At 43.7% G+C, this 19,070-nt stretch overlaps 1 protein-coding gene across 3 annotated transcripts in view; it reads left to right on the top strand.

Moving 5' to 3' along the window:
• nell2a (neural EGFL like 2a) overlaps window positions 1–19,070 on the top strand; it is a 57,720-nt gene that overhangs the window by 4,658 nt on the left and 33,992 nt on the right. For all 3 annotated transcript variants that reach the window (XM_078083503.1, XM_078083502.1, XM_040162926.2), the window contains 10 exons: window positions 3,183–3,333; window positions 4,432–4,605; window positions 5,195–5,291; window positions 7,594–7,666; window positions 8,586–8,668; window positions 8,996–9,124; window positions 10,553–10,655; window positions 12,958–13,049; window positions 15,243–15,348; window positions 15,674–15,802. In XM_078083503.1, the coding sequence (XP_077939629.1) occupies window positions 3,183–3,333; window positions 4,432–4,605; window positions 5,195–5,291; window positions 7,594–7,666; window positions 8,586–8,668; window positions 8,996–9,124; window positions 10,553–10,655; window positions 12,958–13,049; window positions 15,243–15,348; window positions 15,674–15,802 (1,137 nt within the window). The remainder of the gene's footprint in view (window positions 1–3,182; window positions 3,334–4,431; window positions 4,606–5,194; window positions 5,292–7,593; window positions 7,667–8,585; window positions 8,669–8,995; window positions 9,125–10,552; window positions 10,656–12,957; window positions 13,050–15,242; window positions 15,349–15,673; window positions 15,803–19,070) is intronic.

Below are 19,070 nucleotides of genomic sequence, written 5' to 3'. Positions count from 1 at the left end.
GCCCGTGCATCTGCATGTCTCCATGCTCGTCTTTATTTCTCTATTGAGTCAATATTTGAAGCAGTAGGCCAGTCTGCCTTGTAGTCTGCGTGTGTGTCTGCCCGTGTGGCCTACTACACCTGTTTGTGCATGTGCGCTGTGCATTTGTTGATGCACAATGAAGGCTTTGGAGTTTGCTGCCGGTGGAGAGTTTATCGTTACTCTAATCCCTCCTGAGAGATATCCTCTTGCCTAAACCTCCCAAATATATCCTTCTCTGGAATCAGGCCGGCAGATAAAATGTCCTCCGTCACTTTTCAAAAAGGAAACATTAGGTAATAAGAAAATAGACACACACCTTTTCTTCTTTTTTGCTACGTGTTTCTTCCTCTGCCGATTGGATCACTGTGTATTTCAGGCTTGGATGTGTTTAGTGCATCTCATGGCTGCCTGGTAACTGGTCGAGAGATGGCTCATTTGCTAAATGTTGTTGAAGAGTTGTTGGAAAGAGGTAGGATGTGTTATTTTGTCCTGGCAATCCACCAGAGACTAAATAGAGTTCTCATTATTCACATACAGAATCCTCAATGATCATCTTATCTAATTTCAGTATTACTGTTGTTAGCTTTGTTGAAAAAAAATGGGGATCCTCTAACGTGCTCCAGTCCAAAAACTTTCTATAAATACAGTTTGAGGTGAAAGCAGTGTGCGAGGAAAGGCTTGTGTCAAAGCTGGACTCTCAAGCTGTGCTGCAGGGCATGTGAATGTGTGAGCACTGGATCGGTGCCGCGCTGCCAATATACGATATAAGAACGCAGTGAGGGGATAACAGCTGTACGAGGGGTCAGACAAAATAAGACCACATTAGAAGGTTTAAGATTAGGAATAAAGCCGAGGGATGGGAATCATGGCCTGAGCGTAACCATTAAAGCACAATGTACCCAGGAGATAAGATTAGGATACAGCCAAAAGCTACACTTGCTTCAGATGCTACTGAGTTGAAGGCTGCTGGAGATCAGCTGGTAAAACTGGTATGTCTCAAAAACTGTTTTCCCACAATCAGCCGGTCCGCACAGCCTGTAAAGAACTAGCATGGATGACAAGAGCGATTATGGTGCAGAAAAAATAATTGCTGATTGGAATTTTATGCCCTGGATCATCATTTTCAAGCTATTTTGTGTCAGTGTCTCACATGGGGGTGGTAGTTAGGAGCAGGTGGCTGCCCCGTCCAGGCGCCTGCCAATGGATAATCGACCAAAGGCCCCCACAGCAGGACACCACATTGATTTGGCAGGAGGGAATGCCGGCCTTTTCCTCCCAGCACAAACTTATATACGGCTCTTCCATGGATGTTTTTATGACGCAGTCATGTCGCCGCAACAGCTTTCTTAATCCTCGTTTGAGTGCCTGTCAGGAGCGCTGAGATCATTTTGCTTTTCATGTGGGCAACCCGGCGCAGGCCAATCTCATCGCTCCATCTGAATGAGAAGATGTCTCCACCCTCCAATCCCCCAGAGTCCCATTTGAAGCAACCTCATTCCCTTCCAAGTATTAAGACTGGTGATGAGAGTCCTCCACTCATAGATCAAAGGCCCATAGCCGCCAACCTGGGAGCTGCCCAGTGATGCAGGTTTTTCAGTCTTCACCAACCCCCCCCCCCCTGCCGAATCCTGTCAGAATGGACCCCGCCCTGACACCTGCTCCCACTGTGCTAATTTCGCTCATGATTGAGATACGAGTGTGCTCTCTCTTCAGCACATGGCGTGGCGATAGGCCGGCCAGCTCATACAGTCGTGGACGATGTAAATCCTGTTTGCCTTGAGGTCAATCTTTGCTTCACAATCCAGAAGAGCAATTTTATAAGAGTTATTATTAAACAAAAGACTCCAAACTACAGTTGTGATTAAAACAAGAATCATTTCCTAACATTTCTCAGATTATTGTCAGCGGTGGTCATTTGGATTTGGTTATTAAGTGGGATCTGTTGATGGCAGCAGATTATTTCTGCGCACAACTCCTGTTTCAGTCATTCGACCATCTGTCCCACCAATGACACTGGATTCCTAACCCACTGGCACTGCATCTATTACCATCTAATCTAGTGAGCATTTTTGTTTGGAGAGACATTACTGAAAATATGTCCCCGAAGGGCCTAAAAGCATCCATGAGGAAAAGGCCATTGCTAGCACGGTAAATTTAGAGTGAAAGTGAAAACATTGCACCGTGTATAAGCTGTGAGTGCACTGCGAGGGCCAGTCCTCATCATCCTCATTGCTTGCTGTTTTCACATTGCATTGTGTTAATTGGTTACTTACCCAACAGTTGGAAGTAATCTTAATACACAAAGGACGTTGCCACGCTGGTTTCCTGGAGCGCTCAAGTGTGTCACGGCATCTTGCATTCATCCCGTAGCTGGAAGTGAACTCTTTGATGTGATTGCTTCTGAGAAATATCATCATTTATTGATGCCGCCATTAAAGTAGCATAGACGTCTGTGTAGAGTTGGAGAGGAAGAAGGGGGGCACAATGGTGCAAACAGGAGCTCACGAGCCAACTACACAAAAAATGCCTTCCCATCCTCAACAGTACCATCGGCCTTTGGCGTTCTCTCTCCAAATCCTCAGCTCCATGTTTTTATTCCTATAACTGAATCCACTGATACAATGGCTGATATAACGTAACATTTCGGCACACAATATCTGGCAGCGATATCTGATGAATTGGTGAAAGGGGGATGACTTCAAGGTTAATTCGAGCTGAATGACCTGGAAAGCTTCAAAACGTCCTCATGATTTCTTTAAGAAGGGAGGTCACATTAACCTTTAATCAAAACGTGTTTGAGATCAAAATTGTCAAGCGGCTTTCAAAATAGAGCAAGGTAATATCAGCAAAATGTTTTGTGGGTTAAGTCTTGATTTGTAATTCATGAATTCACATTCGTCAATACATCAAATATTTACAGCTTATGGCCTGTGAAATCCCAACCAAAAGAGAAAATGTTCCTGTTTCCCTTTATCCCAAAATGTCAGTACCATCTCAATTAGGATTTGGCTTTCAATGGTGTGAATAATACAAGTTATAGTAAAAAGAAAAGCCATTCCACCGTAGAATGCACCTTACATGGTGACTCGGATGGGTGAGAGACAGGCAAATTGTTAAATAAATGCCGCCATTGATATCTGATACGACTGTCTTCATCTCAGGATCTGCCAGGGAAGTGACGGCTCCTGCTGAGGTCTCAGAGCTGATGGTCCAGAAATTGAGAGGCAAGAGTGAGTTCACCGTGCTGGCGACCCTCAAACAAGATCACCTCAACTCTGGGGTCATCCTTTCCATTCACCACTCCGAGCACAGGTAAGATCAGCTCACATTTCACTTTATAATCTAACGTTTGGGGTTTAGACACACTTGCAAAAAAATGTGAAAATACACAAATTTGAAAACATGTATTTTGTGAAGTTAATTTGAGACGTGTACTTTGGCAGAATGAGACAGAACCAGAGCCCAGAATGTGACATGGAGCTCTGTAAAGCTTATAAAACCCCGCTGATTGTCAAAGTTGTTTTCTAAATTTAAAACGACCCTTTTTTTTGTCTCATCAGCGGTCTGTAATACGCTGATTGAAACCTAGATATTTGTATTTGATCAGTATTTAGATGTTTTATGCGCCAGTCGAGTAAACAAAGCAAATCACCCTGTGTGCCAACTTATTATTCACAGTCCACCGACGATCCAAACATTAAGTCTGGAATCGCGGATCAGTAACTGATGAGACACTATCTGCAGTTAGCATGCTAATGTTTTCCATTAGTTAGTGGTGACTGAGCCGTTGGATGATCAAGACGGCAATCTGAATCCACATAATGCGTTGATTGAACAGTTTGTACATTAAAGTCAGAGCTCGCAGGGATGTTAATGACTTTCCCCGCCGATGATTAGCTTTCCCAGGCATTCATATGCAACAAAGCTTCACGGCACGGTTCATTCTGAGAAACATGGAAAGGACTAATTCAGAGTCAGACATGGTCATGGAGTCGGGATCAATGTGCATGCATAGCTGGGGGAGAGTAAATCTATTAGATTTGGCTTGCAGATAAATCAACCCATTGCTACACTTGCATGAGTGTCTATTTTTCCTTTGAATCAGGTTCCCAGCAAATGACTGGTTTAAATAAGTCTGTCTTTAAAGGCAGAGGTGATGAGTGTGTATCGGCAGCTCTTTCCATTAGTGTCACTATGCCGAGTGATTCTCAGGGGTGTGGAGAAGGGGATTCTGCAGGAATACTAATACACCAGTAAGAGGAGATGAACCTCTACATGCCGGTTAATGTGGCTTCAGTTCTAGCGATGATGCTTCGACGCAACAGGACGGAACACTGCAGGATTTGCAAATCCTCCGAGCCACTGCCGTGGTGTGGCCGTCATTAGAAGCAGGTCGCTTTGGTTCTGCAGGTTCCTGGAGCTGGAGAGCAGCGGCCAGCGCAGTGAGATTCGTCTTCACTACCGTACCAAAGGCCAACAGCCCCACACCGAGGTGTTCCCTTACAGCCTGGCTGATGACCAGTGGCACAAGGTCTCTGTGGCCGTCAGTGCCTCTCATGTTATACTGCACGTCGACTGCAACAGGTAAGCTGCTTCATCCATATATATCTCAAATTGCGGATTTGGTATCAGAACCGATGCTGAACCTGATTTGGGGATTGGGATTTTTTAAGATAAATCGGTGCATTCCTACTTGATTCCTACTAAATAAAATATCAACTCCCCAAAAGGAGAGACATCCAGAGAGAAGAGACAAGAAGAGGAGAGAAAATAAGCAAAAGATTCATGAAACTGAAACCTATTTGGCATCAATAAGTACTACATCTCCGAAGCTTTAAGCTGGCTGGTGTAAATGGTTTCCATGCTGGTCCATACGCACCTCGAGGTGACCGCATTATACGTGCATCTGCTGTGGGACTGCTTACGTGTGAACATCCACCTTGGCACAAAAAAAAGGCGCAGACGGCAGCACCATGTGTGTCTAGTAAAGCATGTGGGGATCTGTACCGTCCTTGGGGAAAGCGTTAAAAGGAGGATTCAACAGGGCGAGACCTTGAGTGCGGGGGAGAGTTTCTTGTTTCCCAAAATGAATGAAAATAGCTTAGAAATGAACGAATAGACATTGTGAACATCGTTAACCACATCTGTAACCATCGCGTGTGTTGTTTTGCAGGATCTACGAGCGGGTCGTGGAGGCCCCGTACATGGACGTACCCGAGGACGCTTCCTTCTGGCTCGGACAGAGAAACACTGCCCACGGCTTCTTCAAGGTGAGCGATGGCGTTCGAACTTCCCTCTCAGCGTTCATCTCTGGGAAATGATTCAAAATTGGCAGGAGCGATTAATTAATGTCAGCTCCCCCCCGCACTCAAACTTGTTTCATCTTGTCACTTTGTTTGGCTTCATTTATCGTAGTTGTTGGATTTAATAACATGCATTTCTCAAGGACTAGCATTTTAATTTGAGGGTTGCTCTTCCCACCCTAGGAACTGACTTTTTTTTGGTCATTGTTTTGTTCCCTCTCCGTTAGTCTGCAGCTAAGCCCAGTGCAATCATCTCAGCCACCCCCACAACGCAGCTTTGGGAGAAATCATTAAATAGCCCCTGGACCACCCTCATTAAGCTCGGCCCTATGTGTTGTTTAACAGGCAGGGAGACGTACATCGCCTCTTCCAGACTGGACCGCGCTCTAAAATGTCCCACTCGGAGACCCGTCAGGGCAAAATGTCAGTTTACCCGCAGCAATAACTGTTTGAATTAGTCTGCTGCTGACTGGGCCTGTGTTTGATGGTGTGGAGATGTTTAGAGGTGTGTGTGTGTAAAGCTTTTCACATAGTGTCCTGGCGTTACAGTTTGCACTCTGTTAATTGGCAGATGAAAGAAGCCTCGGAGGTCACTCGCTAATCTCGTCACGTAGCAGCATCTCTACTCGCCACTCTCTGAAGCCGTGATTAGTCGGGAGGAAGGAAGGCCGGTCTTCTTTTAAAAACACACTACTTCATTAGTGCACATGCACTCCTACACAGAAACAGATGAAACTACTATTACCTTCTTTATTGACTTGTCTGGTGACGCTCGTTTGGAATCGGTGTCATTTGGAGTCCATTTGTATGCAGATGTGGCAAATTGTTCTACATCCTCCCTCGGAACGCTGACAACTATTTCCTTTTAATTCAGGCAATCCCAAATGCAACAAGAAACAGCAAGAGACACGTTCATCGGATTTGATCTCATCCTGGGATTTTATTTTAGAGTTGTGTTTGTAGTCTAGTCTCTGTAGGGTCGGCTCATGAATATTAAAAATGTAGCAGAAAATTGATCTCAGTGCAACAGAAGTGATTCAGCTCTCACTGGGCCTGTAGTAGTTTTTCACTAGTTTCACATTTCCGGTACAGATTTGGAGAATCATCAACGTCCCACGTACCCAATCACTAATGACTCAACATGTTTTTTTTTTACAGTCAGACCATCAACAGTTTTCATAGTGGCACATTACATCATGGGTGGTTATATCATTTTTTTGTAATGTTTTCATTTGCATCTAATCCTGTATCTTGTGTTAATTATTCCTCATTGCAACTACATCTGGATACAAACCAAAACATGCTTTCTTTTTGTAAAACGATACGCTAAACCCAGGAACGCAGGGGTCTGTGGAAAGAATCAATACTGTAAATCAGCTCAAAGATAGAAGGATAAAAGAGTCGGTTAGAAACAACTTCATTTAAGAAGAATATAGTTGAGATGTGACTTATTAATAAGATGTTGAAGGGCTCACTCTCTAAAGGCATAAGGAGTAATTGCGCGGTACAGTGTCATGTTTTCCTTAAGTTTGACGGACACAACTCCAACCTGCTTCCATTTCAGCGCGTTGCCGTGAAGAATCAGCAAATCATTTCCGCAGGATTTTAAATTCATGGCCGGTAAATTGAAGCGCCGAGACAATTTAAAAAACAATCTGTCCTAAGTTGCGCGGCTCCACATCTGTAAGGGAAATAAAAACACCAGGAACCAACTGGCCCAGGTTACCATGGCAACAGTGTCTGTGTGCATATGTGTATAAGTATCTGTGTATGTATTTCAGCCACAGGAAGAAAAGCTATCAATTGGGTGATATGAATCCAATTGAATCTGTATCCTCTGTTTATGATATCAGAGGAGAGAAATATCAATTCCCACGTCATTGGGAGGTTGAGCCTTCTGTTGGTATCCGGTTCTGATATGATTCATGTGAGCCTCGACCCAGGACACACAGGATCTCCTCACTAACCCGCCTGCCTCCCGATCCACAGAGGAATGTATTTGCAGTCACTTTTGGAGTTAAAGCAGCTTCACTGTGTTCTGCTTTATGATTGCAGCAGTTAGCAAGGCTCTCATAAACTGGGTTGTTGGTTTTGTTTTTGCGTTTCCTTTGGTTCCATCTTATCTCATGTGAAAAATGTACCACACTTATCCCCCTTCCACTTACTACACACGATGATGCTTCATCTCATTTTTACTGCCTGCCCGCCCTGTAAAGGTCGATGTTCCCGTCTATGAAATGCTTGTTTGCGTGTGTGTGTGTGTCTGCAGGGCGTGATGCAGGACGTGCAGATCCTCGTGATGCCACAGGGTTACATCGCACAGTGTCCAGATCTGAACAGAAGTGAGTGCAGCTTCATCCTTAAGACACGGAAGAAACATTTCATTCAGTGTGTACTTTCATTTCAGTTGCCTCTGGCACAGCCCTCGGTTCAGCTAATTTGCTCTTATATTTCATTTCTTGAAAGGCTATAAAGAGGAGAGCAAACGTTTTAAACACGCAATTTAGAAACCATTTTGCCCCGTTGTTAGAACATAGGTTAGTAAAATTAGAAAAAGCAATAATTCCAACAGCCTCTGCTGAGGAAGTGCAGTATGTGTTTTATCATTGTTTTTATGACTAAGACACAATGCAACTCAGTGCAGCTCCGTTGTATCTAAGTTTGTCATCCCCACCATTTAATAAATCGAAACATTAAATGGTCTACTTTCGTAGAACAGCATGACTTTATTATTATTTTTGTCTCGCAACAATTACCAGAGATCGCAGAGGCATTATTTCCTTTGCCTGCACCACGATGGCTGTTGCGGCTCACTCTAACTATCCAGTTTGCGGTAAACCGCTTCCCCGGCTCACGGGAGCGAGACACAAACATTTCATATATAACTTTAAATAATTTTTACACTGATTGTATTTCCCCGCACATCCAAAAGTCCAAAAGGGGACCTCCAAAATATGTTTACAATAATATAATATAGAATTAGTGAACTGCAGCAAATGTCCATTAAAGCAAGTTAGAATACATTTTAGAATTATACGTTTGGGCTGTAGAACATTTTCAAGATTTTCAAGGTTTATATTTCTTTGATAGAATGATAATAATGATTACTTATTTACAATTTATTGAAATAATTATATGGATTGTGGATGTTATTATGTTTTTTCTGACCCTAAAACTGTATATATATATTTTTTTTTAATCATAGTTACAGGTGTTCTGTGTACTAAATTACTGTGTGCCGTATTGTGTCTTGTATCTCAGCATGCCCAACCTGCAATGATTTCCACGGACTTGTGCAGAAAATCATGGAGTTGCAGGATATCCTCGCTAAAACATCAAGCAAGGTGATGTAATGTGATACAATCTTAATTTGACATTCAGTCCAATAATGTGGTATTATCTTAAAACAGTAATTGCCCTTTTCAATAAACTGATACAATTACAAATCGTGCAGTGCCGTAAAATATCCAATTGTCATTGTGCAAACGACATTGGCATTGTTTGTAACAGGGGGTCATTGACAGCCCTCTCTGTTCTGATGCAGAAACATAAACGGGGTTAATGGTTTGCTGTTGAAGCTCTGCATTCTACATGTGAATATAGACACGCCGAGGCTGACTCTCATCTTCCCTCCTCCTTGCCTTTTGTTTTCTTGGGGGTGGCGTGAGCAGCTGTCCAGGGCGGAGGAGAAGATGAATGGGCTGGATGGCTGCTATTGTGAGAGAACCTGCAGCGTCAAGGGGGTCGTCTACAGGGAGGACGAGGGCTGGACAGATGGCTGCAGGAACTGCACATGCACGGTGGGTTTCACTGTGTGGGTGTGTGCGTGCGATATGTGCGCACACATGGGTCTCCATGTTTAAGTAATGAAGAGCATGAGAGGCATTACATTTGAATTAAGTTTGTGTACAAACACATGGAATGGTGAGCCTGTTGTACTGTATGTGATGTGCTGCTGATGTTTACAGGCATGTGAGCGCTTCATAAAATAAATAGATAAGCGTGTTTACCTGTGTGTGTCTTCTGTGCCTGAGAGAAAGGGAGAACATGCATTTTTCATCACGTCTGCCACACCGTTTTGTGTTGTGCGTGCACGCATCCATTGTTGTATGTGTGTGTGTATGTATTGCAGTATCTACAGTTTCATTGCTCCCATTGTAGGTCTTGGCTGTTGTTTTGCTCTCCTGTTCATCAATACTATGAAGGTGGGGGTTTGTGTGGCCGTATTTTCGGGGGTGTGGAGGTGCAGGGGCCCCGTTGTCGACGGCTCGTATTCTCATTATGTCCTTTCATTAGAGGCGGTTTGCCCCAGTTAAGGAAAGATACTGTACTGAAAACCTCCACAGTTGTCAGGAATAGACACCAACAACAGTGCCCAGTAATGCTCAGCCCTCTCAGGGGTCCACTTTGTGTTACATAAAGTGGGAATAATTGCCAAAAAGAGAATTAGGGGCAATTGGAGATCTGGGGCTTGTACCACATTAGCAAACAGATTTCCCTGCCTGTCAGTCTTCCTAACTTTGGAACATGCTATTGAACTCCTCCAACCAACCAATGAAATGCCTTCACGCACCACTACCCAACATGCAAAATAGAAATCACATATCTCTCAGTGCACTGCACCTAATCGCTCTTGACAGACGATAATTATCATCAGGGATTTGCTCTGGCCACTTATCCAATGAAATTGCTTCATTTGCCAGGAACGTTGTGTTGCCATTCCTGTGCTGCAATTAAGGAATTAGATAGGATATGTTCCTTACCGTATGTGTGGCATTTAGCTGCGACCTTTAAAATGCAAAGGTCATCCATTAAGATGTTATCAATTATGTGGATCAGGTTCATACATTTTGCTGTCACAGAGCTTCCATCCGTGGAAGCAATGTTAATTACAGGCACAGCCGGGGAAAAGGAGAGCATTGAAATATATATCCGATATACGGGATCATGCTGTGGAAAATCCACCGTAGCTTTACAACACGGGGCTTCTGCCGTTTTAAAGAGTACCCTTGATTTCCCCTTACATTTAACTCACATTGTCTTTTCAACAGTAAAGTGTCTCAGAAAGCACTGGACATGAACACAATACTGTAATTACCAATTTGAAGAGATCCTTGAAGTCAAGGACATGTACGCCTGTGAGAACCGCGTGGGCCATTCCAGGATTCCTTTGACCTGTGGAAGTCGCTCTTAAAAATAACGCGTTTCCTCTTTCTCTTTTCAACCAGAATGGCACGGTGCAATGCGAGGCCGTGTCCTGCCCTCCCTCTCAGTGCCTGGCGGGCTCGGCGCCTGCCTACGTGAAGGGGGCCTGCTGCAAGGAGTGCCAGCGTGAGTGGAGCACCCTTGACCTCAATCACCCTCCTACTCTTATACAATCATGGGCAACAATTGCGCACTAACGCGCTCACACGCAACAGCACAACCACCGGCAACAGATTCAAAGCACACATCACGCCTCCTCAAGGGCTGCCTGACAATTGACCGGGGCTCGAGCTGTGTTGCTAAGCTACCTCCCAACACGCCTCCTGAGAGGAGTCCATCCTTTTACGTATACATGGAGCAATCAATTATTCACTAGCTGGCTTCCAAACACAGATGGCCACAAGTCACACAGACGTGAGCCAGTAAATCTGCGGCCGCTGCACGTTATGTAAAGTACTTCCTATTTATGGTTGCGAGAAGAAGCCGGAGACGACAAAAATGTTAAACGCCCGAAATGACGCACACTGTTCCTGGCAACGGCATCTTCTTAAATGTCCGTTTTCGAACTCTAGAGCTGTGATATGTTCTTGCTGGGTAAATTATTCTGTTTCATCACATATCTACATAGAGGGTCTGTTTTTCTCCCACAAGGTTCAGCACTGAACTCTTATTAGCCTCCTCGCCGCAGCACTCTGCATCTCATATTCTCTCAATAAAAATGGATTTCAGAGGATATTAGCTTTTCTCACCCCATCATTCTTCTGGTAATAACCTCAATTAAACCTTAATAAATGTGACGTATAAGCTTTTAGAAGGTAGGAGACCTCTCAGTCAATGCATAGGACACAGGAATGAATTGCCGTAATAATAAGACAGTTCGCTGTGAATTCTAGAAGGCTACAGACCACATGAATGATACTTTGCGTTTGGACAACATTTTGTTGTAGATTTCACTCCACAGCTCGAGCAAGCGGGCTGCACTTGAGAACTTTCTCACCTCGCACTCCCACGCGCTGCTGCCGCGGCTCTCCTGCTTCCCTCGCAAAGCAAATAATAGACAAGATTCAGGTCTTTATCAGCAACAAACCATTCGTCCTGGAACGCAATCAGCTCGCGTCAGCATCCTTTCCCACTGACCCGCGGGTCACGGCTGCAACACACTGCCGTGTTACACAAATATAAACACGCAGCTGGTAATCCCCTTAAAGTCGACACCCCTGTGCTCACTTATCTCAGCGAGGTAGACAAACACACGGCTAATTACGCATGCTCCGGCTTTGGAGAGAAGTTTCCCACTACCAAGACGTGTTTGGCTTTCCAAATTAGAGCCCTATCCGGCAGCACAAGGTCCTGCAGGGAGGAGTCCTGGGTCGGCTGTTTTTTTTTTTTTGATAGTCTGTCAAGCAGAAACTTCAACTGGCTGCTGCCTCAGAAGTCCTTCGCTTTCATGATACGCCGCTTTGTGACGGGGCTCGACCTGCGGTGTCAATCACTTCTTTTCCTCATATCAGGCTGAATCCGCCTAAACCCAGATTGTCATCAAACACCCATATAATTATTTTCAACCACCCCCCCACACCATGGAAACATCTGAAACAGAGTCTCCCCGGCGTCGCAGTGAGGAACGCCTTCTCGCGCTACATGTTAATTATTTCATTGGGCTTAATTGGGTTCGATATGCTTGATTTGGGGTGACTGTAAATAACAAGGACAGACTGTATTGTACATGTAAAGCAGCACTGCTGGATAAGATTCCTGGTGTCAGTGTTCACAGTATAATATAGTATAAATATGAATCTATTAAGGATTACAAGTAGATTAACTAGCTAATACATCAAGTAATTGCTTTGTAAATCAATTGAATGACAAAGAACCAGAATCTTTATATAATACAAATGTCGTTTTTTTCATTTTATGGACAAAATTGTTTCAAATAACCTTGCCTAAATCTACTGAAATGACTTAAATGAAAATCAATAAAGCAAAGGTTGGTAATCTTCACATCATATTTTGATCAAATTCCGTCATCAATCACTAAATCAAACGCCCTGACAAAAACAAACTAGCATCTGTCTCATTTCATTCGGACCACACGTAACAATTGAGGAGCTGTACGTTTGTTCATGTTGATCATGTGACTTTTCAGAGAGAATACTAGAAAACATTTGACTTCCCTGGTTGTTTAGTTGCTCATGATATCCAAACCGCGAGTCCGAACTCAGCATTTCTACAGCACATTGAACTCACATGAAAACAAATTATGAATCTTCAGATGCCTTAAGAGGGGCTATCTCATGTGTTATATTCACACATATGGCCTTTGTGTTGAATATCATATGAATGAAATGTGCTTTCAGTGAAGCAACGTGCGATCATGTGTACGTGTATTTTGTGATCACGCTGATGAATTCTCCGTGTTTTCTACCAGCCGTCTGCCTGTTTGGTGGAAGAGAGCTGGTGGACGGGGATCAGAGGGCTGTGCGGGACTCCTCTGGCAGGTGCCTGCTGTTTGAATGCACGGTAAGTCATGTCAACACACACACACACACACACACACACACACACACACACACACACACACCTAAAAATCAACACATCATCTTGTAATTATTCAAAGATATCCTCTGCAAAGAGACACCACAATAACTCATCTAACCAAGCACTTCACCTCTAATCATTTCCCCGTAGCGGCGCATGACATCTCACTCAGTGCTCATTCAACAGCTACCTGGGACAAGCCGGAGCATAAATCAAACCTCCACGAGCTCGAATGCAAGATTCTCCACTAAATGTTATTGATCGGGCCTGTCAGCGTTTTCTTTTTAACGTAAAGAAATTGACCAAATCCCGTTAATTACGTATACATTCGTATAGTGCGTCTGTCAATCATAGGATGCCACAGCCATTCTTCAGGAGCAATCTTCAGATTGCACCGTGGTCCCAAACCATATTCATTTGCCAATTATTCCGGGTTATTTGCTTTTGTTTGCCTGACGCACCAGATGGGTGGGTCGCTCCGTTTTGGGAATAATTCACCTGATGAAATTATGCCTGACAGGCCCAGTCAATCACGGAGGAGTGATTTGAAGTTTTTAATCACCCAACTCTATTGTACCGACCAGCCCCTCCATGAATTCTGCAAAGCCCCATCAGAATCTGCCGTTTCAGACAGCTGTCTGGCTTGCGTCCCCACACCTGGTCCATCTGCAGTCCCAGGCAGATCAAAGAAATGGGGATGGGGTGCGCTGTCAATCAGCCCGATGTTGCAGACTCCTGCAGGCTTCCCCTGACAGCTGCTTGTCACGCCTCTGATCTTCAGTCTGCCTGCAGGGGTTTGGAGGGGGCAAGTTCTGGGTACAAGGTGGCAAAAAGTAAACGCTAGAGCAGGTCCGGAAGGTTGTTTGTGGACTTTTGGAGTCACGGAGGACGGCGACATGAATGGCGATGCGGCAGTCAGAGGCAGAAAGAAACAAAGACGAACGTTAATCAACCTCATTTCCAACTTGTCTGTCTGCTGACGTCTTCCCTGCTTGTCCTTTTGTACCCACTCGTAACTCCCTCCACAATCGTTACTGGATTTATTCCACTTAAGGACGTCGCCCTCTCCACACCATCTTCATCCAACTTGTCGTCCACATTGGAATCCACCGTCGAACAGCAACAAACAACAAACAAATATATATGACAAAACGTAAACGTGACGTGCCTCAGTGGCTGCACACGAGGGGAAAGAGAGGGGGAGGGTTGTAAACGTTACTTGACGCTTCACATGCTTCTTGGGCTTTGTGACATTAAAACACGTCCCCGTGAAACGTATTAAGGAACCTAGTTACTCCAACTTCGTGCAAATTAACAAAAGATACATATTCATGAGAGTTAAACCACTCGTTGATGAGGAGACGAGGTGCAGGTGTCTCTGCACCTGAGTAGTGTCAGCGGCCCCAATGATACGAGCTGTTTGAATTCTCTAACGCTAAGGAGAGGAGCGTCAATGCTTCCCTACTTGGCTCCTTTAGCATACGAACCGCTGGACCCTCCTTTGTGAACGGAAAAGAGAGAATTCCGACGTCTCCCGTCGCATTATAACTATGTAGCTTAGTGGACCGGAGTCGGATTCCCTAAAATCCACGGCGGTCTTTTGAGTTCCTCTAAACATCTTTCCTTGACCCGGTGATGTTTTCCACCGAGGTGAAGGAACAGTGGTTCAGGAGAGACGTTAGGTCATTTTTTGAGTGGAGATCATAGCTACTGCTTGGACCTGTGTGCAGACCCTGAAGTATTTGCCCACTACAGATAGCTGTTAAAGTGCGATGTCTTTGTCCAACTGTGTCTACTGTTAATGACTGAAAGTCAGAGGGACCCGCCAAATGCATGCTGGGAAAAAGAAGCTCCTAATCAGGTTTCATGCTCCGACTAAACACACATGCAGTGACATCCACTAGATTGACTCAATGTTTGTATAATAAAGATGCATCGTGAATCCTGATGACGAATACAAGAACACCTTTTATTTCCCTTCAGAAGTAGTTTGGGAGAAATGCTCTCGGCCAGCGAGTAATTGGTTTGTCATGAACACACACGAGAGAAGGCGAGAGAAAACACAGAAGATGAATAATTCCCTTCAGAATCCCATCCAGGTCCTTCGCTAAAGAAGTGGGACGTATTGGACCGAAGGAGGAGCTCACCGGGATTGTTTCTCTCTGCCCATCACAGGACAGCAGCATGCGTCGCACGGCCCCCGGTGAGCCGTGTCCCGAACTCAACTGTTCCGAGTCGGAGCAGATCACCTTGAATGACAGATGCTGCAAAGTCTGCAGAGGTATGGAGGAAACAATGGCCATTCTTTCCATAGCATTCATTTTATATGGTGGAGCTGGATTGTTAGTTATTTTCTAAAGACTCATATGAAGCGCAGTTAAACGGGCCGTGGTGTTTTTGTATCTCCCTTGATCGTGAAGTCAGATGTAACGTATGGGAATAATGCAAATGAGTGGAATTCTGCCCTAATATGACCTGGAAAGAAGCCACGTTATGGACGCACAGATACTCTGACACGACCTTTCCACCGGCCCCCCATGCCTCCATCACTCCACTCGTCTGCCCTCCTCTGGGTCTCAACCTTTTCCTCTGCGGGCCTCCTGCAGGTCATGACTTCTGCTCCGAGGGCCACGGCTGCGCGGAGCACTCCGACTGTGTGAACCTGGAGGCAGGAGACTGCTGTGTTTGCAAGGATGGCTTCCGCCCGCTGCGAGACGATAACGCCTACTGCGAAGGTATGGCATGGCTTTGAATAACCACCTCGGATTCTTTCCTGATTGTGCCTGGGCTGTCTTTTTCCTTTTGCGAGGACTGATTATTTTTTTGTTTTTCAGTTTTATTCATCCTAGAAGAAATTACTGTTGTGACGGCGCTCTGCCCGGCCTCAACCTGGTTTGATTCAGTTTTGTGAAATGAGCTCAGGGATAACACAGTGTTATTGGACATGACAGGAGCAATTCAATTCAAGTGATTCAATAAGCATCAAATTGTAGACAAAGTTATCTCGACGCTTTAATGGAGCAGGTTCAGACTGCACTCTTTTGACAGGAACCCAACATTCCCTCAGAGGGACTGGACAAGAAAAAAACTCCCCTTTAACAGAGAAAACGTGGGCTGAACCAGGCTCTGGGTGGGCGGCCATCTGCCTCATCCAGTTGGGTTCAGAGAGAGAGAAACATTCATCCATCAGAAAAGGATTACAGACATGTTTCAATTGTAATAACGTGGTGGAGAGTCAGCTTGTGGGGGGGTCAGGGAAGTAAATATACAGCGAGGCTTGAACTCTTGAACTCTTGCATGTCAGCATGTTGGATGTGCCCATACAACACGTAACCTAACCTAACCTTAAAATGAATGCAGCACAAATTGTCCTTTGTTTCTTTTATTCCCATCAAGGTCATCTCACAGTAAGCATAGCAGGAGCCTTATTTTACTCCTTTCAGAAGAAAAGGTTTTTCTGCAAAATGCACATTATGAAAGCCGCTTACACAGACTCTCTTCAGGCCCAAGTTAGATAACCCGGCGCAGTCAATACAATTATATTATATATAATAACTAGCATTATATATTAATTAAGGCTCTGGCTGGGCTGCCATATATATATATATATATATGTATTTATTTGTCCTTGTTGACCTGAAAGATTTCTCTCCAACATTCACTTTAAGACGTATTTTATATTTGAGCTCCTTTTGTGAGCTTGTTTTAATGTTAACCAAAAATATATAAATAAATCATAAACAATGATGAATCGCAAAATAAAAGATTTGCTAAATACTTTGCTTTTATCAACTAATCCTTTTGTCAGAGGAGACTGTAATCCCCTCATTATTTCTGTCCACAACGCGCACCAACTGCTTTTTTAGGAACGTTTGCCTTCTCAGTCAGTTGATCAATTTGTGATATAAAACCAGCTCGAGGGCTTTATGTCTGCATAGTGCCGCAGCGCAAGCGGAGTGGTTATAGTCATGGCATCCACCCTGACGAGGTCATTCATTACTGACTGCGCACCGAGGCTCAGATGACACCGCGTTGCCCTTTTTTTTTTTACGTTCTATCCGCACTGCTCGTTATTAAAAACACAACTTTTACTCGCCTGCTGAATGTGGCACATTACACGACTGTAAAGCCTGCTGTGCACCTCATTGAACAGGTCATTGATGGCGAGGCTTTTAAAAGCCCCCCCACACACACTAAATCGGTGGTGCCTCGGCTGGATTCCTCTTCTCGTGTCTTGACTGGATTTTGCCAGATGCATCGTTAAAAAGTGATGACTTTATCATCCCCGATGCAACGCGGTGAAATATGCAGTAAACATCATGTCATAACGGCATCTCCGGTATTAATGAGCAGACATGGCATCAAAGTGGGTCAGAACCATGTATGACCTTGACAGCTGCCTTGTCAACATGCAGCCTTCTTCATCTTCACTCTGCGTTGCGTGCGTCAGGTTTAGAGATTTTTCCTCTCTTTTAATCCTCAACCTACAAACGATCGGTAAAATATTTACTGTCAACTTCATCAAGATGATGCTGAAAGGTCAATCGAGCCACAGAGCTTTTTGTTGTAGTAGAAGTTCACAGCTTCTGCAGACCTGAGGTTAATGTGCAGATGTGGGCAGTTGGTAATTAGACTGCTTAATTGAAGATACGATCGGTATTGAATTAATGTGGAAGCATTTGAACCAACTATAATTAGAATTTATTTATAAAGTATTTGTAGTATTAAATGGTTTATATTATAATTTAAGGTAAATATTTTCATTTCCTCGGTGTAACATAGTCCCACAGTATAGTATATCCAGGGTTACATTTAAAACAGTGATACCTAATGAATCTCAACTCTATTATTACTAAATTATTATTGATAGCATTGAGTGTTTGTGTGTGTGTGTATGTGTATGTATATATATATATATATACATACACATACACACACACACACTCAATGCTATTAATGTGTGTGTGTATATATATATATATATATATATATATATATATATATATATATATATATATATATATATACCCCCAACAAATTCAAAGACATACTACAAACAATACATGCTAATTAATAATATAAGCAATTTAATGGTCTTATTCTGTACACTTTCCTTTACAATATATCTTTGCTCTACAAATATTCATTAAGGTGTTGGGGAACAAATGATCCTTATTCAAAAAATACATTTCAATTATGTAGACAAATCTTCCAAAGGTCTCTCTTAAAGTTACTACAAACACTACACGAGGTTATAAAGAGTGCGTTTGGGAAGCCAGTAGTCGTGACACCACAAGCAGAAAGACAAGACTTCCTCTGAAGGCCTCTTCCCCATTTTGAACAACAGCAGTATTATTGTACGACAAAAGCTAATAAGCTGCCACTCAGCAAGCTCTGCCATGCCGATGCATGATCCAGGGATCCAAAAGAATTGTAAAACCTTCTCCAATGCCCAGATGGTTCATTTGAATGCAGGTGTCCTATTTGTATTGTAGTTTAGTTGTTTCCGAGTGTTTTGCAGTGTTTCAGTGTTGAAACAAGCTGAATATCTGATTGTTAATTTGGTCTTCAACCTTTGTTCCTCACACATTGACATTGTTTTGCCCGGAAATCATCCTGAAAACAATGAGCAATACTAAAATGGTGTTTTCATACGGCTCGGTTTCTTTTCTTTTTTATCCACGTCATCGCGTGTGCAATGTCCAAGGACATTTAAGTGGTTTGTTGTGGGGAAAACAAGCACAGAGCAACCTATCCCATTACCTACAGGCGGCCAGACCTGTGCCTCCAACATCAACGCTGTTCATCTCAAGAGCAGCCCGACTCTCGATATGAAATGGAATGGCAGTGTGTGTATCAGAGGCTGCACAGAGAAACCTGAAATTGACTCAGTTAGCTGATGGGGTTCTCTTAAAAGCAATTGATTTGATGTGTTTCTCTGTTACTTACTGTATGATTGCGTGTGTCCGCGTCCTGTGTTGATAATGGAAGAAAACATTGGGA

This window comes from Gasterosteus aculeatus, chromosome X (genome assembly GCF_964276395.1).
Source record: "Gasterosteus aculeatus chromosome X, fGasAcu3.hap1.1, whole genome shotgun sequence".
NCBI lineage: Eukaryota > Metazoa > Chordata > Actinopteri > Perciformes > Gasterosteidae > Gasterosteus > Gasterosteus aculeatus.
Note: the sequence above shows the minus strand (reverse complement) of the source record. Positions and strands in the feature narration are given on the sequence as shown.